The following is a 27,899-nucleotide window of genomic DNA, read 5'->3' as shown; positions in this document are numbered from 1 at the left end:
TCATTTCTTGGTGAATGGTCTGGGTATTGATAAAGTGGCTTACAATACAGAAAAGGTAGTTTGGGAAAAGAAATTGGTGGTTGAAGTTGAAAAAAACCAGAAAACTGGAGGCTTATCGCAGAAGACTTGGTTAGAGAATTGAAGGTAAAAGGACCAATACTGTTGACCCCTTTTGAAGATCGTAAAGCTCTTGTAGATTTGATGGGAGACGAGCTAGATATCAGTGCCTTGAGTCTAATATTGAACACACGGGTGGCTACAGTGATGAGATGGTCCCCTAGCTCAAACTCTAAAGACTTCTCAGTGGAGGATGGTATAACCATTTGGATTGTTGGGCTCCATTTCCACTTGTGGAAGAGGGAGATCTTCCAGTTGATTGCTTCCTTGTGTAAGGCAAAACTTGAAAGTGTTTTTGCCTTAGATCTTCGATCAGTGGCTCTGAGATTAAACAGAGTGAAACCTGAAGAAATCCCAAGAAAGGTGCAGGTGCTAGCTGATGATGTTTTCCACTTAGCATGGATCTTGAGCTCCATTAAAGCAGCTCTGTGGAGGGGTTCCAGGAGAGAGGAAGACAAAGAGCTTGAAGAAGAATACCTTTGTGGGTCACAGAGATTGGCTGAATTCAAACTAGCGGAAGTTTACTCGGAAATGGAAACTTTGGGGCTGCAGAACACAGAAAACACAAAGTGGAAAAGTTGAAGCGTGCAAACTAAGTTAAACCAGTCGACTGTTGCATGACCTATGCAGAGGTTCTGAAGAAGGGAGTTAATGCAAAAGATGATTGTAGAGGCTCTCGAGTAAGTGTGGATGACATGTGTACTGCAACTAAACAGAAAGAAGATGTTTCAGCGAATGGGTTTTCAAATGGGCCAAGGCCCAACTTAGAGCTAAAATCTGTTGCATCTAATTTGGGGCCTGAGATGTGGTTGTTAAATGAAGGAGCTGGGCCTTTAAAGAGGTCAGAACAAGTGAAAACTGGGCCTAAACCGAAACAAGCTGTTTCAGTAATCGGGCTCTCAAATGGACCAGGGTCCAACTTAGAGCAAAGGTCACATGCTACTTTAAGTAAACACGTGATGAGAGAGGCAAAGAAAATAGGAGATGATAAAACAGGTCTATCATTGTCCCAGTTTCAGCCCTGTTTAAAGGTTCATTTTGTTAAGGCTGCGGAAAAATTGTTTTGGAGGTCGAGGCTGGTCTCCTACTCCACTGGCCTTGAACGACCGAATCCAAGGTATAGCAGAAGCAAAGAGGAAGAGGATGAGTTTGATTTAGATTGGGTAAACTTTGAAGGAGGAAAGACTGATGAGGAATTTCTGAAGGTTCCAGTATAGGTAGCGTCAAAAGTAGGTGTGGAAAAAGTTTCTTTGAGGAAAGGAAATGGGAACAAGACTTCTGTTCGAACCTTCTTCACCAGCACCCACTGGACTTCTTTTGGGCGCTCAGAAGAGCTATGGTGCTGAAGGGATGAGAGATCCATCATATGGATGGCCGAACCCTATAGGAAGGTGGGGCGAAATTTCAAAAATTTCTCTCTCTCCATCTAGGAATCACATTCCTTGTTTTAGAAAATCAGCATTTTCAAGGATCAATCTTGAACCAAGAACCGAACCAGATCTGAACCAAAACAGTAGGAGAGGGATATACCTGATACGAAGATGCAATATCTCCCAACGAAGGTGTTCATGCCCAAAGAAAGACTCTAAAGACTGCTCCCACTGAAGATGACACAGTGAATGGTGGAGCAGAATCAATTGGGTCCGTCCAACGAACCGAGTTCTTCAGCAAGAATTTGATGGAGGCAGTGAGCACGACTTCTGATCAGCCTTTCTCCAAAGACTGATATCAAGACACCTCTTTATCGCTCCTACAAAGGAAGGAGATTGAACTGGCTATGGCGGCAACCTGAGGAAATCGCAGGGAGAAGATGGCGCAGTCACACTGTTGCTGTCTTCTCTCTGGATGCTCTGAGATTTCTGGGATGGTGAGGATGATGTGAATGGTTTGCCGCTTCCTCCTTTTATAGCCTTAAAGAGAGCTCCTAATCTCATTAGGAGTTTCCTAATCCAAATCTGTATTTGGATTAGGAGTTCTCTTTAAGAGATAAGGATAAGCCCTTATCTTATCTGTAGGTTAGATCAGCTTTCTCCTAATCTCATTAGGAGGTTTTCAGATCTGAATTTAGATTTGGACTCTCTGAGTGGATAGGGTAAGACCTTATCCTATTTGTTGATTTAATCCCAGATCCGCCCCTTTATTTAACTAATCAAATTAGGCTAGTTCGAAATGGGCTTTAGACCCATTAAGTCTAAGTGCTCAAACTGCTTCCAACCTGCTGCCCAGTTGGGCTTCTTTGTATGGCGTTGAACCCAAACATTGATCTACACATTAGCCACATGGGTTCAGCTCAGCCTTTGTTACAAGGCCTAGCCGAATTCACTGAAAAGATAGTGAACCCCCTGAAGCCCATCAAATGGATTCCTAATGGGCCCAACACTTACACTAAGTGGTCCCTGGGCCAAGCCACCTTATAAAAACCCAAGGACTGTGGGCATATGCAAGATTAGCCCATCAGGCATTACCCTCAATGGTCTTACACTTAACCTCTCAGCCCATAATGATCAAACACTGCCCGACAAGAGAGGACCTCTCCCTCGGCTGCAAGGAACAGTGCTGCACTCTCTACTCACATGGATCCCGGGAATTAAAACCTTTTGCAAACATTTTGAAACAATAATATATATATATATGTATATATATTTATATCCGTATATAAAATATATTTTGCAAAACAAATTTCAACAATTGAAATCGGCTGCCGGTAGTCTTGGTTTCCATCATAGAGAGTGCATCCCCAATCATTATCTTTGTCTGACAAAGGGGCTGATTCTGTCACTATGATCACCCACTCAGATGAATTCTCGGACTGTCCTAACATACCTAGGTTTTGACTCCCTCTAAGGATCTCACTGATTGGCATATCAAAGACAGCCCAATCTAACACCTAGTGCAATATCATAGTCGAGTCTAGGGGTCAGGTGTAACTTTCCAGTTTTGCCCACTAATCTCCAAGGTCCAGGGCAATACTAGAAATCCGGTCCGGTTCAAGGTTTCAGGTAAACCTACACTGCATGTACCTCGGGTCTCACCTTGGCAGTTGAGACAGGCTACCCCAACACTTGGCGGCACATTAGTGTCAGCGTTAGTAGGATAAATCTCCCCAGACATATCCAATGGCTGTGAACATTCTAAACTAACACGAGTCTCATAAGTGTCCAGTTTAAGGGTATTACACAGAAACACACCACTATAACATGAATCAAATATGTACTCTATTCATTTACAATAAATGTCGTAATGTACATCAATATGACTGGAGCTAAGGGCACACACTGTCTAACAGGTGCAGTAGTTCCTCACCTGGGCAAGGATAATACCTCGGTCAAAGGTGGAGCAATTCCTATCCCTATTCAGAGACAAAGCCAAGTTGTTAGTAGAGTGCCTCCTTCTCAACATTCAGCAAGCAAAGTTACAGGATTATCCCCATCCTCGGCTTGCCCTTCAAAGGTTGGTTTGGAGGAGAACCCTCGACTTAAAAGCCCTTTAGTCCAATCTTCTGGAGCTTATGCAGACCCTTTGAAGCACGGTATGCTGTGCCAATCCTCTTTAGTTCCTTTTTGTGATTTGACTAATTCTCTTCTCTCTCCGGTTGTCTTGTCGTGGACTGGGACTTTTTACTGGAAGTACTGAGCATCAGAGGATTTGGAGAAAGGTGGTGCATGTGGGTCAAGGGCTGTATCTCTTCATGTCACTATTTTATTCTAGTAAATGGGGTAGCCAAGGATTTCTTCCCGGCAAAGAGAGGATTAAGACAAGGGGACCATCTTTCTCCTTTCCCTTTCACCTTGATAGTTGATGTATTGAGTGCCTAGATTACTAGAGTCGATGCTAGAAATTTGATTAGAGGGTGGAGAGTAGGGAGAGAGGAAATAGTTGTAACCCACCTTCAATTTGCTGATGACTTGATTCTCTTTTGTGAAGGAGATTCGAAGGAGTTGGGTAATTTAAAGGTCTTGGTAGAGAATTTTGAGAAGGTTTCCAACTTAAGAGTAAATTGGAATAAAAGTTGTGTAGCTGGAATTAATAGGCAAGAAGGTCATGTGGCATTGTTGGCTAGACCTCTAAGTGAATGGGCCCCTTAAGTATTTAGGCTTACCTTTGGGAGGAAATCCGGGGTCTGTTAGCTTTTGAGAAAGACTAGCGGGTTGGAAAAGGAACTACATCTCTTTGAGGGGTAGAATCACTCTAATTAAGTCAACACTAGCAAATTTGTCAGTGCATTTTTTGTCCATCTTCAAATTGCCTGTTAAGATTGCAAACCAGATTGAAAAAATAATGAGAGATTTTCTGTGGGAGCCTAGACTTACCAAAAAGGATCATAGCGTAAAATGGGAAGTGGTGTCCAGAAAGAAAGATAAAGGGGGTTTAGGGATTGGAAATGTTAGAATAAGAAATATAGCTTTGTTAGGCAAATGGTTATGGAGGTTTCTTAAGGAGCAAGAGAGTATGGCATAAGGTGATAAGAAGTATTCATGGAATGACAGCAAATGGATGGAACACTGGACTCGACCCAAGGGCTTTGCGTTTTTTCCCGTGGAAAGATATTGTTGGTATCTTGCCTTTCTTCTCTCCTTTCATCAGGTATGATGCTTCTGTGGGTAATAAGATTCTTTTTTGGGAGGACTTGTGGATCGAACCTTTATTCCCTTTGTTTGAAAAAATCTCAATTTATCTCTTCTTTTGGGATCTGGGACTAAGGAGAGGTTTGAGGGACTCAGAAGTGGATTCAGCAAATGATATTTTTTCTCTTCTTAGTTCAGTTTTTCTAAACCACTCCCCTTCGGACAGTAGAATTTGAGCAGAAACTTCTATAGGTAGTTTTTCTTGTTCTTCGTTTTTCAATGCTTTGGTCCTTCCTTCTAACCTGATTTCCTCTTTTCCTGTTAAAGAAGTTTGGAACGCTCCAATCCCCCCAAAAGTAAAGGCTTTTTGTTGGGAAGTGATTTTCCAAAAAATCAATACCTTGGAGGTGCTTCAAAGAAAGAGACCAAATTGGTGCTTGTCACCTCATGTTTGTAGCCTTTGTTTGAGGAATGGTGAGATGGTGAATTACCTATTAATTTCTTGTCCTTTTAGAGCTCTAATTTGGGATTGGTTCCCCTCTCTTTGATTGTAGGTGGAATCCTCCCACAAGTGTAGTGGATTTATTTGACCCTAGCTTTTTCCGACAACAAAAGAAGAATGATGTGGAGAACAACGAGGGCAGCTATCTTGTGGGCAGTATGGGAAGAGAGAAACAATAGGATTTTCCAAGGGAAAGAAAAATCAGCTCCTGAAGTTAGTGAAGGGATCACCATCAAGGTAGTACATTGGCTGAAAACTCTTGACTTGTTCAAGGATGTCTCTACAGATGATTTGATTAGAGGCTGGAGTATTTTAGCAAGATCTTCTACTTCATCACCTACCATACAAGCAGTTTGGTCCCCTCCTTTGTAGTGTCATGTCAAACTGAACTTTGATGGCAGCTCTATTGGGAACCCCGGACCTTCTGGAATAGGGGGTGTGTTTAGAGATGCGGAAGGAAAAATCCTAGCTTTGTGTTCTGGTCTAATAAGTGTGGGGGACTCACTTAGAGCTGAAGTTTTGGCACTACTCCAGGGGCTCAAATGGGCTAAGCAATTGGGTTTTCAACAGTTGGAAGTGGAGGGGGATTTAAATTTAGTAGTAGGTTGGCTGCAATCAAATAGTTTGGGAACGTGGTCCCTTAGACAACAGGTAAGGGAATTATTGAGCCTCATAAGGGAGATGGATGCAAAAGTGTATTGGTCTAGGAGGTCGGCAAATGCTTTAGCTAACAACCTAGCAAAACAAGGGGTGAATCGAGAGTTTTTGTTTTATGCAGTGTTGTAAGATTTTTGTTATTCAGGGGTCACCTTTCACTTTGGAAGGCGACAGTTGTTTCTTATGTTTTTATCTAATGAAAGTTACCGTTTCCTATAAAAAAAAGATACTAGAAGGCTTCTTTGGTCTTTGACTTACTTGGATTCCTTTTTTTTTTCTAAGGTAAAATAGAAATCTATTAAAAAGAAAAAAAGACATTACGAGAAAGGTGACCACAAGTCACCTAGAGGAGAAAGAAAACAACCCTACACCCAACAACTTGATTCCACACTCACAACATCACAAATAAAATTCACTCCAAAATAAACAATCTCTCTGTGCCTTAAAAAATTGAGAACATCCACCTAGCCCATGCAAAATCTTTAAAAGAACAATTTATTTGACCTTCAAACCAACAACCTAATAGAAAGATCACTTAATCAACCTCAGTGTTTTAAAAGCGCAAGGCGCAAAAAAAGCACAAGGGCCAATTTGCGCCTGAGGCACGCACCTTTTTAAGAAAGGCATAAATTTACAAAAAAAAAAACTAAGAAATAAAAAAAAAGGTCAGAAAATTAAAAAAAAAGCCAAAATTTTAAAAAAGCACATAGTTAAAAAAATTGAACATAATGCTAATAAAAATATAAACTTAAATTTTAAAATAAATGATTTAAAAAACCTATTATCTAAAATTAAAATACATGAACATAACCTGTAAAGTGTATTCAAATGAATTAAAAATAAAAGCAAACATATAAAGCATTTTCAAGCATGTAAAACCCACAATATCTTTTTTCCTTAATTGCATTGCTTCAAGTAGTTAATGTGATGTAAAACATATTGCATTCTTGATTCTCTGAGTCAAGAAATTCTTATTAGGTTTGAAATTCTTATTTCCCACACAAAAAATAATGATTTTAGAACTTTTATTGCCTTTTAAGAAGATATTTTATTGCAATGAATGAATGAACAACATTAGCAAATAGGGGGTTTTCTTCAAACCCTAACATAGACTTGTTCGGGCTTGCCTCGAGGGGTGTGGTCGGGGGCGGAGCCCCAGCCCAGCCGTTAGACTAAAATGTAAGCAAAAAAGCGGATGCCTGGGCTGGGGCGCAAGACGCATCAGGCGCACGCCTAGGCGCACCAGGTGTGCACCTTTTGAAAGGGGTGTGCCTAGGACCTGGGCGAGGCCCATACCCCAAAATGTGCCTCACATGTGCGCCTAGGAGTGGCCGAGGCGAGCCTTTTAAATCACTGATCAACCTCAAGCCAAAAACGCCAAAACCCAACACCCCCACTAAACTTACAACACCACATCACTAAATTACAATTTAAACAGCATTCAACACTTTAGCTGTGCTTCAGCTTTTCCAGTGGTTTGAACAGAAGCCTCTCTACTTCTCTTGAGAGATTTCTTTGGTTTCCTCACCTTAATAGGCCCGGCCCCAAAGAACCCCCTTTCAATCTGGAAAAAAACTTTTGAAACTTGAATTGTTCAATGATTTTTCTGATGTAACAACTGTCAAAAATCAAAATTGATTTTAATGACATCCAAGAGAGGGGGTTTCCAAGACATAGGGACAACAGTTTTACTAACAGATGAAGGAGATGCAAGAATAGTAAAGGGAAAGGATCAGCCAATATAACCAGATCCATTAGATCATCTAACTGTTTGGCTAATGCTTCATCTAAACAAGGGGTCAGCAGACTGCAACTATTTTGGCACAAAGTTTTAAAAGACAAAAGACAGAGGTGAGACAGTTGCGGCTTAGATAGGCAAGGTGTAGGCCTTAAGGCGTCAAAAAATTTAGATATGGTCTTTAAACATTAAAAGCATGAAAAGAAAAACATTTAACAAAAATACCTATAGAACTTGAAGTGGTTGACTCAGGGTATGGAACATGAAGTGATGTGGGTTAAAAGATCTACCGATTCTCTGGCTAATGGATTTGCTAAACAAGGGGTAAATAGGGCTGGTTTATTTTGGGCTCAATTGTAATTTCTGCTTTTTCTTTTTCTTGGGAGAGTTAAGAGATTTTACCTCTCCTTTGTATCATCATACTTTCTCTTTTTAATGAAATCCTATTGTTACTGATAAAAAAATACCTATATAATTATGTAGCTAATTTGGCAGACTAGTGGTTTAAAAATCATTGATCAGGAGTTCAATACTTCAATTGCTGCTATTATTATTATTATTATTGTTGTTGCTTTCTTTCATTGATCATGTAGAGAACATTGATGTGGGCCCCACAGATGTGGTCCCACTCTGTCCGTAGGGTAAAATGTATCTAGTCACAGCTGTGGTCAATTTGTTATTCTATTATTCCTAGTTGTTATTTAATTTTCAGTTTTATGTTGTTAGCAGTTATGATGTAAACACCAAGGGCAGATATGTCCTTTCATGTAACTAGCATAACATATAAATATTAAATTAAAGTGGCGGCGGCAGAATATTGAGATTCTGTTCTTCTCCTCAAAACTTGTGTTCTACTGCTCTCTCACCACTCTTTCTTCTACTTCTTCACTTTCTCTTCTCGTCGAACCTAGAGTTTCTTAGTGATCAAGATTGAGAACAGTCTTGAACACCTACATGGTATCAGAGCCAAGTTAGGGTTTCTCATGTGAGCCTAATACCAGCCGGCCACATGAGAATCTCCTAGGACTGGAAGCTGAAAAGGAGTTCGCAGACTGATTCTTGGAGATCGTCAGAAGTGCTAGCAGCTATTGGAGACTTGCTAGGGTTGTAGAGTGTTGGTGGTCAGGAAGGATCAAAGAAGACTAGGGTTCGGGTAACCCTAAAAGGCAACGAACAATTTTTCCTTGTAAGTTGTTTACTTTCTAAGAGAAGTTTTATCAGAGAAGATAGGTTGGACCTATCTGGAGGGGAAGGCCGAACCATTCTAGGGTTTTCTCTCTTCGATTCACTAGGGCTTTACAACAAACCCTAGGTCGAACCGTCTCAACTGTGTTTCTCTCTACTCTAGGGTTTGAAAGTGGTCTTGCGGCAAGCCCTAGGGTGTGACTGAATCTTGTGATCTACCTAGAGCTGCCCTTAAGTTTATGGGTAGGTTTGATCAGATTCTAAGGTTTCTTATTAACCCTATTATACAGTACTGTTTGGATTGTGCAACTGAATTGTTCACTTTAAGGACTGATTAAAACCCTAACTTTCCCAAGCATATCATATTTTTTTTTAAGCTGTTTTCAGAGTCCTAAGGGGTTAGAGCTCTACGGGCAGCTACTGTTGTGTTGGCTAGTTGGTTTCAGATCAGAATTATCTCAGTTTTGTGCACATACATTGTGAATACAGATCAGGCCCATACTGTTTTTGATTGTGATTGGTAGTTCAAGTGTTGTTTTGAGACTTGACAGAAATGGAGTTTAAAAATCAGGCAGAAGGCAGCCTTGGGAACATCAGTTATGGTAGTGTTTCTGAGATGGGTGGTCAGATTACGACCGTAAAGTTTGATGGATCAAACTATTTGGAATGGGCCCAATCAGCCATGATGGCTATTGGTGGAAGAGGTAAATTAGGGTACCTCTTGCAAGATATGAAAGAACCTCCCAAGGGAGACCCGACATATACCAAGTAGATTCAAGAAAACTACTTGGTTATGACATGACTGTATAATTCTATGCAGCCTCATATTAGCCGGAATTATTTGTGGGCAAAGACAACTAAGGAGATATGGGATGTTATGAAAGAAACTTATTCCCAACCCCTTAATGTTGCCAGAGCATATGAATTGAAATGTGAAGTGAAAAATCTTAAACAAGGAGAGAGACCGGTTTCAGTATATTTCTCTACCTTGCAGTCCCTGTGGCGTGAGATTGATCACTTAGAGACTCTTGAGTGGGAATTATTTGTGGGCAAAGACAGCTAAGGAGATATGAGATGTTATGAAAGAAACTTATTCCCAACCCCTTAATGTTGCCAAAGCATATGAATTGAAATGTGAAGTGAAAAATCTTAAACAAGGAGAGAGACCGGTTTCAGTATATTTCTCTACCTTGCAGTCCCTGTGGCGTGAGATTGATCACTTAGAGACTCTTGAGTGGGAGAGTCCCAGAGATGCACAGATATATAGAAAGCAGGTTGAGACAAACCGGGTATTTGAGTTTCTGGCAGGCCTAAATTCAGAGTATGATATTGTTCGGCAACAGATTTTGACTAGAGACAGTGTGACTCTCTCTCAGGCATACTCATTTGTACACAGTGAAGAGACAAGAAGGAAGGTTATGATGCAACCTCAGCCCCCCACACCAGCCTTTGTAGCGGTCACACCCAAATCAGGGGCGATTCAGAGAAGGACAGGAGGAAGGAAGACAAGAAGGATGTGGTATGTGAACATTGTAAGAAGCCCAAACATACAAAAGAAACATGTTGGAAACTGCACCCTCACTTGGTTCTTGCGAAGTTGAGAAACAAGAAGGGCACTGCTCATGTAGGCGTGAACACTGATTCAGCATCCTCATTTGGCACAAAAGGAAGATCTTTAGAGACCTTAGTTGCGGTTCGGGCTGCCCTAATACAACTAGAAAAGGAAGTTGGAAATTCAGCTCAGCCACCACAGTCTTCATCAGCCCCTGCTACATCTGCCTTCGCACATTCAGGTACTCGAGCTTCAGCCTATCATGCCTCAGCTCCAAGTACTACTGAACCTTGTTGGGTAATCGACTCAGGTGCATCTGATCACATGACTAGCTTGTCTTCATTGTTTACTACTTACAATTTGTCTTCTTGTAGGGATAAGGTATCTATTGTTGATGGCTCCCTGGTTCTTATTTCTGGGAAGGGTGACATCAAGTTATCAGATACTATCTCCCTGTCATCTGTCTTGCATGTTCCTAAGCTTGATACTAACCTTCTTTCAGTCAGTAGTATTACCAAGCATATGAACTGCTCAGTAACCTTCTTCCCTGACTGATATATTTTTCAGGACTTGGAGACGAAGAAGGTGATTGGGACTGGTCGTGAGACGAATGGGATCTATCTACTCGGGGAGCGGTTCCGTTAGGGAGAGTTAGTTGAGAAGATGTCTTTTGTTTCTCAGAGTGTGATTCTGGTTATGCTTTGGCATAACCGATTAGGTCATTTGTCTTTTCGGTCTTTACAGAGTCTGTTTCCTGCTTTATTTGAGTCTATTGAGTTGTCTCAGTTACAGTGTGAAAGTTGTGAGTTTGCTAAGCATTGTAGAAAGCCTTATTTATTGAGTAATAAAAGGAGTGATAATTCTTTTGATGTTGTGTATACTGACGTTTGGGGGCCTTATCATATCCCTTCCATGGGTGGGTACAGATATTTCTTGTTATTTGTTGATGACCATACCCGTTTCTCTTGGGTTTATCCCATGCGTTCACGAGATGAGGTACCTTCCCTAACATAAAATTTTCACCAAATGATCCTAACCCAGTTTGATGCTAAGATCAAAGTTTCAGATCTGATAACGCAAAGGAATACTTTGCTAAATCATTGACATCTTATCTTCTTCATCATGGGGTTATTCACCAGAGCTCTTGCCCTCATACACCCCAGCAGAATGGAGTTGCCGAAAGGAAGAATAGGCACATTTTGGAAGTGGCTAGAAGTCTCGTGTTTATTTCCAATGTTCCTATTCGCTTTTGGGATGATGCTATCCTCACGGCTGTATACCTTATTAATTGGGTTCCTTCCAGGGTCCTTGATATGCGATCTCCTTTTTCCCTTCTACACCCACGTGAAGACTTGTTTTCTATTCCCCTTAAGACATTTGGTTGTACTTGCTTTGTTCAATTTCTTGGTCCCCATCACTCCAAGTTCGAACCCAAAGCCTCCAAATGCATCTTCTTTGGTTATGCACACACTCAAAAGGGTTACTGTTGCTATGATCTTGTCTCGGGGAGGAAGTTTGCCTCCATGGATGTCACTTTCTTTGAGGGGACACCCTATTATCCTCGGGCTTCCCCTCAGGGGGAGAGCAGTGAGAGTGGGGGTTTGAGTCCTTGTCTTCAGGGGGAGAGCAGTGAGAGTGGGGCAGTTCCTTTACCTATTCCATTAGGTGATGAGAGCTGCAATCAGGAGTTGAGGGAGAGCTGCAATGGTGAGGGTGGTCAGAGGGGTCAGGAGTTGAGGGTCTATCACAGGCGGTGCAGGCAGGTTGATCCTGATCATCAGCAGTCCAGGCCAGCTCCAATCTCATCTACAACTCCAGGTCTAGGTACTACAGTCCCAGGGCCCACAAAGACTTCCCCTATCGTTGCCATTTCACCTCCTACAGATGATCTTGACCTTCCGATTGCAGTCCGTAAGGGAAATGACATTGTACCACATACACAGCCCACTGTATTTCCCATTTTTTATCCTATGATCGCCTATCTCCTACCTACAGGTCCTACCTTAGCTCCATTTCCAATGTCCCTATTCCAATAACAGTGCAAGAAGCCCTATCCGTCCCGGAATGGAAAGATACAGTGCAAGTTGAGATGGATGCCCTGTTGAAAAACAACACCTGGGAGGTAGTTGATCTGCCCAAAGGAAAGAAACCAGTCGGATGCAGATGGGTATTTACGGTGAAGCATAATGCAGATGGATCTATTGAGAGGTATAAAACTTGGTTAGTTGCAAGAGGGTTTACACAGACTTATGGCATAGATTACTTGGAGACCTTTGCACCGATAACCAAGATGACCACTATTCGAGTCCTATTGTCCCTTGCAGCGAGTCACACTTGGCCTTTATACCAAATGGACGTGAAAAATGCATTTCTGAATGGAGATCTGCAGGAAGAAGTTTACATGTATTTGCCTCCTGGATTCTATGATGCAGAAATAGGTAAGAAGGTCTGCCGGTTCAACAAGGCTTTGTATGGTTTAAAACAATCACCTAGGGCTTGGTTCGATAGATTCAGACTAGCCCTTGTGAAGTTTGGTTATGTACAGGCCCAGTCAGATCATACCCTATTCGTCAAGAGGGTGGAGTCCTCCTTGACACTACTGGCAATATATGTTGATGACATTATGGTCACAAGGAATGATAGCCATGAGGTTGAGTCCCTTAAACAACTTCTTCATCAAGAATTTGAGGTGAAAGACCTTGGTGTACTTCAGTATTTTTTGGGTATTAAGGTTGCTAGATCCAAAGAGGGGATCTTTATCTCTCAGAGGAAATATGTCCTAGACCTGTTGGCAGAAACTGGAAAGTTAGGTGTCAAGCCTGTAGATACACCAATTGAACAGAACCACAGGATTAGTGCCGAGAGTGGGGAGCTTCTTGAAGACAAAGTTATGTTCCAGCAATTGGTAGGAAAGCTCCTATATCTCTACTTCACTTGGCCGGATATTACTTATGTTGTTGGTGTTGTCAGCCAGTACATGCATTCCCCTAGAACCACACATCTTCTTGCGGCAGAAAGAATCTTAGCCTACTTGAAGAGGTGCCCAGGTAGGGGTATACTATTCAAAAACAACAATCACATGAAGGTGGAGGTCTATAAGGATGTTGATTGGGCTGGGAGTGTTGATGATAGAAGGTCTACCTCAGGATATTGTGCCCTTGTGAGAGGAAACCTTGTCTCCTTGAGAAGTAAGAAGCAAAGTGTTGTCTCCCGGTCAAGTGCTGAAGCAGAATACAAGTCCATGGCCAATGGAGTGGCTGAAATCCTATGGGTAAGATCTCTACTTGAGGAGTTGGGTATTGAATATGAGAAGCCCCTAATGCTGTATTGTGATAATCAAGCCGCCATTAATATAGCACATAATCCAGTACAGCATGACAGAACCAAACACATTGAAGTTGACCGCCACTTTGTACGAGAGAGGGTCTCATCTCAAGATGTATGCCTCTCTTACATCACATCCAGTATGCAACTAGCAGACATCCTTACTAAAGCTGTATCACGAAAGAAGCTAAAAGCAGATCTATTCAAGTTGGGAATGATGAACATATACTCCCAACTTGAGGGGGAGTGTAGAGAACATTGATGTGGGCCCCACAGCTGTGGTCCTACTCTGTCCGTAGGGTAGAATGTATCTAGTCACAGCTGTGGTCAATTTGTTATTCTGTTATTCCTAGTTATTTAATTTTCAGTTTTATGTTGTTAGCAGTTATGATGTAAACACCAAGGGCAGATATGTCCTTTCATGTAACTAGCATAACATATAAATATTAAATTAAAGTGGCAGCAGCAGAATATTGAGATTTGGTTCTTCTCCTCAAAACTTGTGTTCTACTGCTCTCTCACCACTCTTTCTTCTACTTCTTCTTCACTTTCTCTTCTCATCGAACCTAGAGTTTCTTAGTGATCAAGACTGATAGCAGTCTTGAACACCTACAGATCAAAAAATTTATTTTTATTCTAAAAATACAAAAAAGGCACTAAAAATCAAAATAAATAATATGAATGATACTTGAAAAAATACTCATGAGCTACTCATAAAAAAAAAAAACTCATGAACCAATCAAATTCCACAGTCCTAACTTCAAAGCATCCCAATATAAATAAAATATGTCTATGTAATATTGAAGTGACAAAGACAGATCCAATAGGAACTATAAGGACTCAACAATAAACACACCTTGGTGAATCGCCAACACCATTATTATTGTAAATATAGATGGTTGAAACTCTTTATAAAATGCAATTTAAAACTTCATAAAATTCTATGCAAAAGAGCAAATTTTTCTTAATAAATAGGAATTTTCATTAAAAAGAAAATGAAAGAATAGAAGGGACAGCCAAAGCCCCCCCTTCCCCCCCCCACCCCCCACCCTCCGAAAAAAAAAAAAGATCTTCCCACCTCACCTCCCCACAACTCAAACTCCACCTAAGAGCAATTTAGAAATTGATTGAACAAATATTTCTAGCTAAATAAGAAATTACAAAATTTAACGTAGAAAAGGCCTTTAAATCCTCAAATTGGCAAGTATTTCTTTATGTTTACATTCACCTAAAACTTGAGGGGCAAAAACACTTACTTTAATGTGCCCACAGATGCATTGGTGCTTGGATCATGTTTAAATTTTAAAATTTACTTCCTGCTAATTCTTATTATTTTTTAAGCTTTTTCTTGTCCATGTTCTATTTTGGCGTCTCAGATCAGTTACTATTAGCTAAGGACTTTCTTTCCAACAGTCCACTTGCGTAACTCACTATTCAAACTTTTTAGTAAATGACCAATTCAGTATGAGACAGTTCCATCACCAGTTCCTGTCTTGTACTATGATATGACTTTTTAAAATTCTCTCCCCCAGACAATCCTCCTTGTTCCATCATGATCTTCTTAATGGTTAGCTGTATTATCTTCCCCCTCTCAAGGACAGAGGAATTCCAACTTTTGTGAGTAATGCTTTCACCTAACCTTTGTGAAAACGTTAATGTTTTCAACCAAGTGAACAGAATGAAATAAGGGGCCCAAACAGTGTAACACAGAGAAGATTGAGTTGTCTGTTGGCAGTTATAGATATGATTAAAAAATGTCAGCTTCTCTCCTCTACTTGAAAGTTGCAAGTCCATCTCTGGAGTTCTAGATACTTGAACTCTCCAGTTTCTAATCTCAGTAGAAGCACTAAGCAGATAAAAAAAAAATTTTTTTTTTTTATTTCTTTGATTAAATCTAATGGCTGAGGTTATTTGCAAGTATATCATTTAAGGCATGCACCTCTCTAACTTTGAAGCCTAAGCCTTTAAGATCATGGAAGACGCCTAGCGAGGCAAGGTTAAATGGCCCCACCTAGCCTTGAGGTGTATGTCTCTTTGTCTGACCTCATAGCCTTTTAAAACCATGTTGTGGCCACAGCTTAGCAACATTCAAGTATAATGTATTAATATAATATTGAGGGATTGGGTTGGGGGGGAGCAGCATGGGCTGGCCTAAGGGGAGCTGTTCATAAGCATTGTATATATTTCATTTACTCATTTCATTGGTGCTGAAAGCATGGAATTCATTTCTTGTTCTTACCCAGTGTGTCATCTTAAATATATTAAGTGGGAAGCGCCATGATTGATTCACTTATGAATTCCTCTCATATGACTTTTGTTTATTGAGTTCTTGTAGTGCACTCCATAGTCATTACTATTGTCAGATTCAAAAGTTGTTAGTCTAATTGCATATGTTAGCTTCTTTTTACATATTTACTTTAGGTCTTGGTGCTTTTTTTCTTTTTTCTGTATTGTTTAATGCATTAACTTCACATTGATCCACATTTTTTATGACAATATTCCAGTAGCACCACATACTTGATTTTTTTTTTTTTTGTTCAAGAAAAAACATATGTTCCATGTCCAAATATGAATTCCTGTGCAAAGAAATACATGATTAGGCTATCAATTTTTTGATTGATAACAGTAAAAATTTTATCGATTATGATGGAAATAATGAGTATTTACATTATAGTGCTCCAAGCAATCCTAGATTAGGCTAGCAAGGCTACCTATCCCAGCTTTAGTATATTTTACCAGTGAATCAGCTTAAGTGTTAGCTGATCTTCTAACCTGTGTATAAGAAATTATTGGCTAGGTTATCAATTTTCTAGCATCTTCTGATGTTCTGAAATGATTTCCTTTGTTTTCTTCCTGCATCTTTTGTTGCAGTGGGTCTTGTTCTTCCAATATTTGATTCAGAATTTTATTTTGATAAGGTTTCTTCTCTCTCTCTCTCTATGTAAGATCCATAATGATTTTCCAATTTTCAGGTGTACAAGCGTTTAAATCTAACCCTGGAATTAGTAAAGAAAGAGATGGAGATCAGCAAAATACAGGTTTCCTATCTGGTGTTATTAGTTTTTCTAGCAAGTTCCTATATTGCAATTCTTCTTTCAACATGTGATCCGTCGTTCACCCTTTTTTGGTATTGTGCTAGGAATCAATAGCAAAAGCAATTGAAGAAAAAATAAGCGGTGAGCAGCGCCGCTATCTATTGAATGAACAACTTAAAGCTATAAAGAAGGTATTTGTTCCATTATACTTAAAAACTTGGTTTTGTCACTTAGATTCCACATGCATCACTTTTACGGTCCTTGCTTTATGAAAATAATTGACCAAAATGCCTGTTTGATTGTAATTTATGACCAGGTTTCAAAGTGATTTGCTTTGATATGGCTTTGTTCTTCACTATTGTGCACTCTGCATGAATTTAATTTCATTTCTCTTGGTCCAGGAGCTTGGTTTGGAGACAGACGACAAAACTGCACTTTCTGGTTAGCTCTCTCTCTCTCTCTGATGCACACACACACACACACACACACACACACACCAGTGGCATGCCTGGGTTATAAGTCCACTTTAGCGGGAATTACCAAAGCTAGAATTGCAAGGGCAAAATGAAGGGGTTGAGAGATCCATCCCATGGACGCTCAAAGATTGCGGAATAAGGGGCGAATTTCAAAATTTTTTCTCTCCCTTCAACTGGGAATCACATTCCCTATTTAGAAAATCATATTTTCAATGATCAATCTTGAACCTTAAACTGAACCAGATCTGAACCAAAAGGAATGGGAGAGAATGGTACCTGATACGGAGAAGCAATATCTCCCAACGAAGGTGTTCACGCCCAAGGAAGGATCCAAAGACTGCTCCCACTGAAGATGGCGCAGTGTAGGATGGAGCAGAATCAGCAGTGTTCTTCCCCAAGAACTCTGTCCTTCGCAAGAAACAGCAGGATGGAACGCGAGCACAACTTCCTTTTCAATCCTTTCTCAAAGAACTGATGTCAAGATCCAATCTTGACTTCTCCCACAGCTGGAGATCGAACTGGCCAACAGGGCGGCAAGAGCAGGGAGGCGGCAAGAGAGTATTCGCAGGGTGCAGAATTTTCTCTTCTTGATTTCAGCACTAAAGAGGATCTGATGTGTTTCTTGTTCTCTTTCAAGGCTGCCGCCCCCTCCTTCTTTTTTGTTAACTTGAAAAGATCAGCTTCTAATCCCATTAGGAGGTGCTTACCCAAATCATATTTGGATCAGCCTTCTCTTCTAATGATAAGGATAAACCCTTACCTTATCTGCAGATTAGATTAGCTTTATCCTAATTTTATTAGGAGGTTTCTAGATCTGAATCACATTCAGATCTGGACTCTCTGAGTGGATAGGATTAAGACTCTATCCTAACTGCTAATCCATCTCAGAAATCGCCCCTTTAATTAACTAAATTAATAGCCCAGTTCGAAATGGGCTTTAGGCCCATTAAGCTTATGTGCTCACTTAACCTTCCTAACTGCTACCCAGTTGGGCTTCCTTGTATGGCGTGGGACCCAAGCATTGATCTACACATCAGTCACATGGGTTCGGCCCAGCCTTTGTTACAAGGCCTGGTCGAATACACTGTTAAGACAGTGCACCCCCTGAAACCCATCGAATGAGCTCTATGGGCCCAACACTTACCCTAAGTGGTCCTTGGGCCAAGCCACCTTGTAACACCCAGGGACTGTGAGCAGATGCAAGATTAGCCCATCAGGTATTATCCTCAATGGTCTTACACTTAACCTCTCAGCCCATAATGATCATACACTGCCCGACATGAGAGGACCTCTCCCTTGGCTGCAAGGAACAGTGTTGCACCCTCCACTTATATGGATCCCGGGAATTAAAACCTTTTGCAAACATTTTAGAAACCATAATATATATACTTTTATATCTCATATAAAATATATTTTGCAAAACAAATTTCAACGGTTGAAATCGGCTGCCGGCAGTCTTGGTTTCCAACAGTAAGAGCGCATCCCCGATCATTACCTTTGTCCGACAAAGGGGCTGATCCTGTCACTATGATCACCCACTCAGATGAATTCTCGGATTGTCCCAACATACCCAGGTTTTGACCCCCGCTAAGGATCTCACTGATTGGTACATCAAAGACAGCCCGATCCGACACCTAGTGTAGTATCATAATCGAGTCTAGGGGTCGAGTGTAACTTTCCAGTTTTGCCCATCAATCTTCCAGGTCCAAGGCAATACTGGAAATCTGGTCCAGTTCAAAGATTCAATTAATCCCACAATGTATGTGCCTAGGGTCTCACCCCGGTAGCTGAGACAAGCCACCCCAACCGACTTGGTGGCACCACAGTGTTAGCCTTGTCATGATAGGTCTCCCCAGACCGACCCACTGGCTGTGAACATTCTAAACTAACACGAGTCTCAATAAGTGTCCAGTTTAAGGGTATTACACAGAAACATACCAAGGGAACATGAATCAAATATGCACTTTTATTCATTTACAATAAACTCATAAAGTACATCAATTTTGATTGAAGCTAAGGGCATACAAAACTGTCTAACACAAAAGTTAATTGAATACCAAGTAATCAATATGTTACTGAAAGATTTACAGTGTGATTCAAGAAGAAGTTTGGGAGGCTAAGGAGTCATGTCCCTCTTCACTATTATTTATTACTTAATATTGCAAATTTCACCTAAACCTGGACCTAAGGCTAAGCGACCCTCGTAATAATAAGTGTAGTCTCAAAAGATAGGATGTCTTTCTTTATTCTTTAAAAAAATCATCATCTACACCGAGTCGGCCCCATTAAGGGAGATTTGCTCAAAACAACTGTGCCCTATGCATCCCTTGCTTTGTCAATGCATCTGCCATTGTATTTGCTGACCTGTTAACCCATTTAAAGTTAGCCTTAACCTCACCTGCTAGTCTTCTTACTTCCCCTATTTGTTTTTGGCAAACCAATCTATCACCAGTGCAGAATTGCCTTCCACTTCTAAAGGTCTCAGGTTCAGTTACTTCACTAACCTTAGACCTTGCAGAAGGGCAGAAATTTCTGCAAGTAAAGAATCTGGAATCCCAATTGGCCCAGAGTAAAGTGCCATAACTGCACCCCTACCATCTCTAAGGACCCCTCTGATACCTGAAGGACCCAGTTTCCTAATAGAGCTGCCACCAAATTCAGATCAACACTGTTGCTTCTAGATGGAATCTACTCCTGCACAGATGCTTTTGGAAGAGAGGAAGCTGCTATTAAACTCAAGCCTCTAAAGAAATGACCACAGTGTAATTGTTAAACAAATCCATAGTCTTGATCCAATGATTAATTCTTAATTCAATGTCTTCAATTAAAGTAGACACTGATTTACTCTGTTCTCTGAACACCCTATTATTCCTCTCCTCCCAAACCAACCAGAAAATAACCTTATCCCAACTATTTGGGGTCAGCTACATGAGTCCTGTTTCATCCTTCCATTCTGTTGAATGCCATGTCTATTGTTAAATTACGAGTGCTTAAATAATTTCTTACACAAAGTACACTTAAACCTAAATGTTAATTGATAGGATGCCTTATACAGTTTACATCTTTTTTATTTTGGGAAAAAATGACTATTGATTACTATTGATTAGATGGATTGATCATCTAAGCAAGATAATTGTACCTTCGGTGATCTATTGGATGGGCATTTAAAATGGTGGCACACTAACATACTCCAAGGTGATACATGAACAATGAGGTTCTCTTTGGATGTCTTTCTTCTATCCACTTCATATGACTCTTGAGTAGGCTCTGCTCTCCAGTTGGGAATAGTTATCAAGTATTTTCGAAAACCTTGACCCAAATGCATTTCTATCAACATTTTCAAAGTTCAGATGAACTAGCATCTGGTTAAGCTGATATCAGTGCATAACCTTCTATTACCTTTCTTTTTGTCCTCAAAAATATTCAAATGCCTTTGCATATAAAAAATGGAATGGCATTCCAGAATAATTTGGCCTTCTTATTTCCAACCAAGGAAAGCTACAATGAAAAGATTAATGTGGCTCATTTACTCTGAGGTTCCGAAATAAAACAAAGAATTCCCAAATATAATCCACAACTTTGTAGTTAATAAAAGGTGAAGTACATCTTGTTTCTTGTTTCACTTGAAACTAAGACTGGACATCTGGATGCACCGATATTCAAGTGATCAACAATTAGTATACTATTCAAAGAAAGTAGCTGACAGAACAGGATTGCCCCATACTCATTTAACTTGAGAATAATCCACCTGGTTTCTAATCAAAGCAGCATATAATGACTTAATTGAAAGGCTCACATCCCTTCTTTCCTTTTTGCTTCCATCCTGTCAAATGGCTTTACACACTACAAACTCTCTATCTAATGAAGTAATGATGGTCTAATAAACATTGGACGCTAGACCACTTGGTCTTTTATTAATTCAACTAGCCTTGTTCTAAGCATATGGGATTGTCTAAATGAAATCCATTCTACTTTCTACCATTCCACTCCGTTCAGTGCCATATCCATATTACTATGCTTAATAAATTGTGGTATGGTAATATTAGTTGAAATCAACCAGAACCATACAGCCTAGAAAGACTTGATATAATTTTCCAATGCTCAACCATTTATCCTCCCAAAAAACTTACTCTTATATTGTCACCCGCTTTAAACATGGAACAACTTCCACGTTGCAAAAGTTGATAGAGTTTCATAGTTCCCTTCCACACGCAAGCTTTGTACAGAAAGTGATTAGATTAGATTCCTTGCATCTTTTTCTGGGCAACTTTAGAGAGACATATAATTGGAGTAGGTTCCTTAACTTCTTCCTTGATTGTTGCAGCAAAGTTTAGGGAAAGGCTTGAACCAAACAAGGAAAGATGCCCACCACATGTTTTGCAAGTTATAGAAGAGGAGCTCACAAAGCTCCAGCTTCTAGAGGCCAGTTCAAGTGAGTTTAGTGTTACTCGTAACTATCTTGATTGGCTCACTGCATTACCTTGGGGAAATTACAGGTATTGTTTTAATTTTTTCTTTGTTGTTTGGTTTGCTGTGAATTTCTAGAGGATATTTATTTCAATTATTTAAAGTGTTAATGTATCATCTCTACTGTTCCATGTTGAGAAGTAAGATCCTGTTGAAGCTTTGAGTAGTTTGAAATTGATCAGACTCATTGAACAACCCAACTAGCAGACTCGTCCCCTATATATTTTTGTGTTTTTTGCATATGTTCACATATAGCTCTTTATGTTAATTGAATGTGTATGTATTTGTTACTAATTTTTAATTTTTATTAAAATGGTGGAGTTCTTTGTTTTTTTGTTTTGAATCGAAAGTTCATATTTTGTTAACTTAATAAAAAAAATGCAGTGATGAGAACTTTGATGTTCATCATGCTCAAACAATACTTGATGAAGACCACTACGGTTTAACTGATGTTAAGGAGCGGATACTGGAATTCATAGCAGTTGGAAAACTTAGAGGAACCTCACAAGGTTGGTAAGACGTCCTTTTTGAATAGCATCTTTGCTTGTTGGGGTTACTTCTGATCCAACGGTATCTTAGTCTTCATTGAACAATGTTGCACATCCCATCAGTTTAAAAATTAGTACCTGATTTTTGGAGTTTACTGCCAAATAATTGCAGGAAAAATCATTTGTCTATCTGGGCCTCCTGGAGTGGGTAAAACCAGCATCGGTCGTTCCATTGCACGTGCCTTGAATCGGAAGTTTTATCGGTTCTCTGTAGGAGGATTGGCTGATGTTGCTGAAATTAAGGTACAGTAGTAGAACACTCTGCTGAAATGATCTGTCAATGTATAGATCTTTGTCATAATTGTAGAAAGTTGCCTCTTCTACTCCTTTTTAGTGATTGGCATCTGATCAAGACAGTTCTTGCCTCTTTTGACCCCCACCATTATATTTAGGGGCATCGTCGAACATATATAGGTGCCATGCCAGGAAAGATGGTGCAGTGCCTGAAAAATGTTGGAACAGCTAATCCTCTTGTTCTGATCGATGAGATTGACAAGGTATTGTTTGGATCTACCACATTTTTTTTTCTCATCTGCATGAATCTGCTGTTTTTACTATACTTTTGGAACCCCAAGGCAGTGAATTTTTGGATTGAGTATTTTGCTTATGGGTTTACACTGTTGTGTTTCGCAACAATGAAATGACTTCATTGTTAATAATGATGTGTTTTATAACAGTTGGGAAGGGGGCATGCTGGTGATCCCGCAAGTGCTTTGTTGGAGCTTCTGGATCCAGAGCAAAATGCAAACTTTCTGGACCATTATCTTGATGTCCCTATTGACTTATCTAAGGTGAGTGACTATGGGGCCTTGTTGAGTATGCTGTGATTTTATCATGCAAATCCTGTCTTTTTAACTGTGCTATTTTGTAACTTTTACTGCCAAATGGCGGTCATATTAGTAGGATCAAGCCATCAACTGTATTTTTCTTTAATAGAATATAAATATTTTGATGAGTTTATACAGATAAAATTATGTTGCTATTTGGTTGAATAATGTTTATATATGGAGAAATGATCTTTTCATCTCTATGGTCTTTTTCTTGTAGGTTCTATTTGTCTGCACAGCAAATGTAGTGGAAATGATACCAAATCCTCTCCTGGATAGAATGGAGATCATTGCCATTGCTGGCTATATAACTGATGAGAAGATGCATATTGCCAGAGATTATTTGGAGAAAACAACTAGGGAAGCATGTGGTATCAAGCCTGAACAAGTACTAATCAATTTCTCCTTTATGTACCTTTCCTTTTGTTTCAGATGGGCCAGTTGCCTAGGCAACACCTAGGCAATAAGGTGCCCATGGATGGTCACCTTACTTAATTGCCTTCCCATTTTGTACATGCTTATATATTCTTTTGTTTTGTTAGTATAATAGTTAAATAGATATTGTTTAACTAAAATATTCATTTTGTGTGTTTATATGATAGTTTTTTATTTCTCTGGGATCAATCAACACACATGTTCGTCTGTGGTCTTAAACCCTCAAAGACTTGAAGACCTGAACCAATAAGCAAGGAAGAACATAAAATTCTGTCCAATCAACACATTCTATATCATCATCATCTTCTTCTTCTCCTCAACTCCTCCCTCCACCCCTTTTCTTCCTTTTTCTAGACAATAGGGGCTCAACCCCTATATTTTCTTAATTTTCTTTTCTTTCTTGTTTTTCTTCTCATAAATATGTTGACTTCTATGTTTTAACATGAAGCTTCTAATTTTTTTATGAAGTTTATAGATAATTATCAATGAAAGATGGTTGCTGGTTGCTAAGGAACCTAGGGTATTACCTTAGAATTCATGGTTTTATGTTGACTTCAAGTGGATTATTTGCAGTCTTGTTCTTGTTCCTTAATTTTATTGGATTTAGCCAAAATCCTATAGCTCTGTGGATTCATGTTAACTAAGGGAAAAAATAATCCTTTTAATAAAAGACGGAAACTTCTGCAAAGTTAACATAAAACCTATTTTTCTAGTTTAAGAATATATATATATATATATATATATGTATCCATTCTAGTGACATCTCTTGTTGGTTTCGTATTTTCAATTCTGGTCACAATTTTATACCTGGGTAAGCTGTCAGCCACATTGCCTAATGAGTGTCACTGTGTTGTGATTCCAGAACTAAGGTTTTTTTTTTTTTTTTTTTAATACTTACACTTTTGTAAAGTGGGAACTAAAGTTGCAAATAATAATTTTCCTGCAGGTTGAAGTGACAGATTTAGCTCTTCTTGCTCTGATTGAAAATTACTGCCGGGAAGCAGGAGTTCGGAATTTGCAGAAACATATTGAGAAGATATACCGCAAGGTTAGCTCAGACATCTGCTTCTGCTTTCATAATAAACCAGGAGTGATTAAAATAAATATAAATAGGATAACTTGGTCACAAGCTGCCAGAATAAATGGTTCCATAGTATCAGCACAGAAGTTGATCATGGCATGTTCTGACATATCCGTACACATGACATGGTTGCTTATGTCTGGATTCCAGGCAGGCCTGTAACACTGTTTACTTGTGAAGAAAACAAGAGAAAAAGAAAAGAAAATAGGAAAGGAGGAGATACAGAAAAGAAAAGAAAGATGTTCTAGGAGAGAGTGGAACCAGTTTGGTTCCTCTCTAACCTGTTTTCCTATGCTTCTTCTACCTCTTAGAAGGATATTAAACAAGATCAAGATTAAAATTTACCTTCCTATTTTTTTTTTCTCAGCTTCCTTTTTTTATTGTGGTTACCCTTGTCAGGTAAACTGAAGAAAGTCACTTTCTTTTAGATTCCTTGGATCCTTGGGAGCATCATGCAAAGGGCACACGCACAAACTTGGTACTGAGTTCATGCTTACTGTTTTGACAGATCGCTCTACAACTTGTTCGAAAAGGAGTAGCAAATGAATCATCTCCAGTTGTTGGGGTCCAGGTCATTGGACCTGATGAAAACAAAGAAAAGTCTGCTGAAAATTTGAATGAAACTGTGGAAGGGGAGATACAGATAATTGCTGAACCAGAGGAAGGTATAATTCAAGAGAAGCCTAGCGGAAAATCTATAGAAGCTGATCAAATACAGATGAATAATCTAGCAGCTGAAACTCCACAAACAGATGATCAAATGGTTGATTCTAAGGTATAATGTCAGAACAAAATAATTTCTATGAAGGATTATGATGGGGTTGACTAGAATTCATTGTAACAAAGTTAATTTGTTGAACTGATTTGCTTATTCATCTGCTTCAATAGGTAGAATGTAGAATTTACTAGGTGACTTGATTGCTTGCATTAAGTTGTAATTTTTGTAAACAAAATCATATCAGGGCAGGGCAGTTTCATTTTCAGGTTGGGTAAAAATATGAACCTAATATGTCCTCTGTGATTTTTGTGCTTACCTTATTTTTTCAAGTTCACAATTTAAAAGGGGTTTTTTCCCAGATTTACTTGAACCTGATATGGTACTGTTTTGGTCCCTAAAAACAGATGCTGGTTGTCTCATGGAACTCCTGGTCAATACAAAATTTTTCCCTACCATCCTAGACTACACATAATCATGCATTGATGTTATTTGCCATGTGAATCTTGTTTGCAGGACCCTGTAGAAAGAGACCAGGTCCGGGAAAGTGAAGCAAGTAAGACCATTGAGAAAGTGATGATTGATGAATCAAACCTGTCTGATTTTGTTGGTAAACCTGTTTTCCATGCCGAGCGCATTTATGATCAGACACCAGTTGGAGTTGTGATGGGCCTTGCATGGACTGCAATGGGTGGTTCAACCTTGTATATAGAGACCACCCAAGTAGAACAAGGAGATGGGAAAGGTGCATTACATCTCACTGGGCAACTTGGAGATGTCATGAAGGAGAGTGCCCAGATAGCACACACGGTTTCCAGAGCAATTTTGCTTGAGAAAGATCCAAATAATGACCACTTCTTTGCTAATTCGAAGCTCCATCTCCATGTACCTGCTGGAGCTACCCCAAAGGATGGCCCAAGTGCTGGTTGTACCATGATCACTTCAATGTTGTCCCTAGCAATGAAGAAGCCTGTAAAGAAGGACCTAGCAATGACAGGAGAAGTGACACTTACAGGGAGGATCCTTCCAATTGGTGGGGTAAGTAAAACTGCTAATATTTGCCACAAGTGGACCTACTACTCTTGTAAGTCCTAAAGTAGTTTCAACCTTCAATATTGGTTTCTTGAATACATGGAATCTGACCATTTTTCTTTCTATGATTATAGTTTACCACTAGATTTTGATTTTTTTTTTATGTGAACTTGTTTTGGCAAAAATAATATACATATGTTGGTTATACATTCATTGGTGACGTCTTATCACCTATCCATGTAATATAGCCATTTTTTCTTTTAATAAAAAAATTCTTTTATCATCAAAGGAAAAGGGAAAAAGAAACAAATTACGAATGGAGCAGAGGATGCATGTATGAGTTTCATCAATGGATTTCCTTAAAACAAGAAACCAAAAAAAAAAGTGCCATATAAAGCCCCAAAGGTTACTATTTAACAAACTGGCTACATTATGTTCCATTCTCTTATCTCTTCATTTTTCCTTTTCTTTGGGTGTACCTATGCGCACACGAATGTGTGGAAAGGAATGCTATGGGGAAGACTTGTTTCTTTGAGATTTGTCATGAAAACAATGCTCCTGCTCTGTGTTCCACCAGCCAGTTAATCCATAATCAGAGGGGCTATCTGCATACATTTAAAAGTTTCGGTTGCTTTTAACTATCAAAAAAAAGTTCTGTTTGTTTTCAGTATCTATATGCCCCAAATTTTCTCCTACTGCTATAATTTGTCCTTTCTAGTAAGAGCTTGACTTACAGGAAGGTACTCTGATTTGATGAACAGGTCAAGGAGAAGACAATTGCGGCAAGGAGGAGTGAGGTGAAGACTATCATATTCCCTTCAGCTAACAGAAGGGACTTCGATGAACTTGCTGCCAATGTAAAAGAAGGCCTTGAAGTTCACTTTGTAGATAACTACAGTCAAATATTTGAGCTAGCTTTCAATGGTGAACAGAATGCAGAAATATAATTTGCACTTGTTTTAGTATGTCTTCAAATACGAACTATTCGGGATCCTGAGGAAAACCTTCATTGCATGCATTTAGGACCCAGCCATCATCAATTTTGTAGATGTAAACCCTTCAATAAGGAGATCCTGAGAAGAAGAAAGTAGGCTTGAGCAAAAGTTGTACAATATTCAATCGCTTCAAGATTCAATCCTCCATTATTTATTAACTTGATCTGATATTGAGGAAAAATATTTTGTAGATTTGTTAATTGTCTAATTCAAGTTTGATGGTCCACCATCATTTATTTATGATTTTATATGCCTTGTAAAATCGTATCTTTCATCTGTAACAACCATAACATTATTCTTGAGGTTGTATTTTTTTCTGTCAGATTATTCCACAGCTAAGCATGGCTGTGTTCTGATTTTGATGTACGGATTAGATTTGATTTTGATAAAATGCCAATTGAGGAGAGGAAAAGCTAGTTTAAATTGTAAAATGTCTAATGAAAGTAAAGTATCCTTGCTTTTGCTTGATTGCATATCAAAGATGAGCTCAACATTTTCTATTGTACAACAGAAAGCTGGCTGTTTATATAGGATATGTTTAAAGGTTATAGGATTCAAGCTGTTAGCTGTCCCTCCAAATTGAATGAACCAAGGAAGATGGTGTCAGTGTGTCACACCCCAGTTGAGAATCTAGGCCTATTAGAAACC

The 27,899-nt window shown here is 39.4% G+C and overlaps 1 protein-coding gene across 2 annotated transcripts in view; it reads left to right on the top strand.

Annotated features, from left to right (window-relative positions):
- LOC148867708 (lon protease homolog 1, mitochondrial-like) overlaps positions 1 to 27,682 on the top strand; it is a 56,188-nt gene extending 28,506 nt beyond the window's left edge. For both annotated transcript variants that reach the window (XM_088979261.1, XM_088979260.1), the window contains 13 exons: positions 16,613 to 16,678; positions 16,780 to 16,866; positions 17,077 to 17,116; positions 21,476 to 21,647; positions 22,003 to 22,127; positions 22,279 to 22,409; positions 22,559 to 22,663; positions 22,844 to 22,957; positions 23,214 to 23,381; positions 24,375 to 24,476; positions 25,018 to 25,284; positions 25,741 to 26,262; positions 27,018 to 27,682. In XM_088979261.1, coding sequence (XP_088835387.1) covers positions 16,613 to 16,678; positions 16,780 to 16,866; positions 17,077 to 17,116; positions 21,476 to 21,647; positions 22,003 to 22,127; positions 22,279 to 22,409; positions 22,559 to 22,663; positions 22,844 to 22,957; positions 23,214 to 23,381; positions 24,375 to 24,476; positions 25,018 to 25,284; positions 25,741 to 26,262; positions 27,018 to 27,203 — 2,085 coding nt within the window. In that variant the 3' untranslated portion in view covers positions 27,204 to 27,682. The remainder of the gene's footprint in view (positions 1 to 16,612; positions 16,679 to 16,779; positions 16,867 to 17,076; positions 17,117 to 21,475; positions 21,648 to 22,002; positions 22,128 to 22,278; positions 22,410 to 22,558; positions 22,664 to 22,843; positions 22,958 to 23,213; positions 23,382 to 24,374; positions 24,477 to 25,017; positions 25,285 to 25,740; positions 26,263 to 27,017) is intronic.
- Positions 27,683 to 27,899: the final 217 nt, after the last annotated feature.

This window comes from Nelumbo lutea, chromosome 3 (assembly GCF_056320005.1).
Source record: "Nelumbo lutea isolate HS-2025 chromosome 3, American lotus-T2T, whole genome shotgun sequence".
Classification (NCBI taxonomy): Eukaryota; Viridiplantae; Streptophyta; class Magnoliopsida; order Proteales; family Nelumbonaceae; genus Nelumbo; species Nelumbo lutea.
This window is presented reverse-complemented; position numbering and strand designations above follow the sequence as displayed.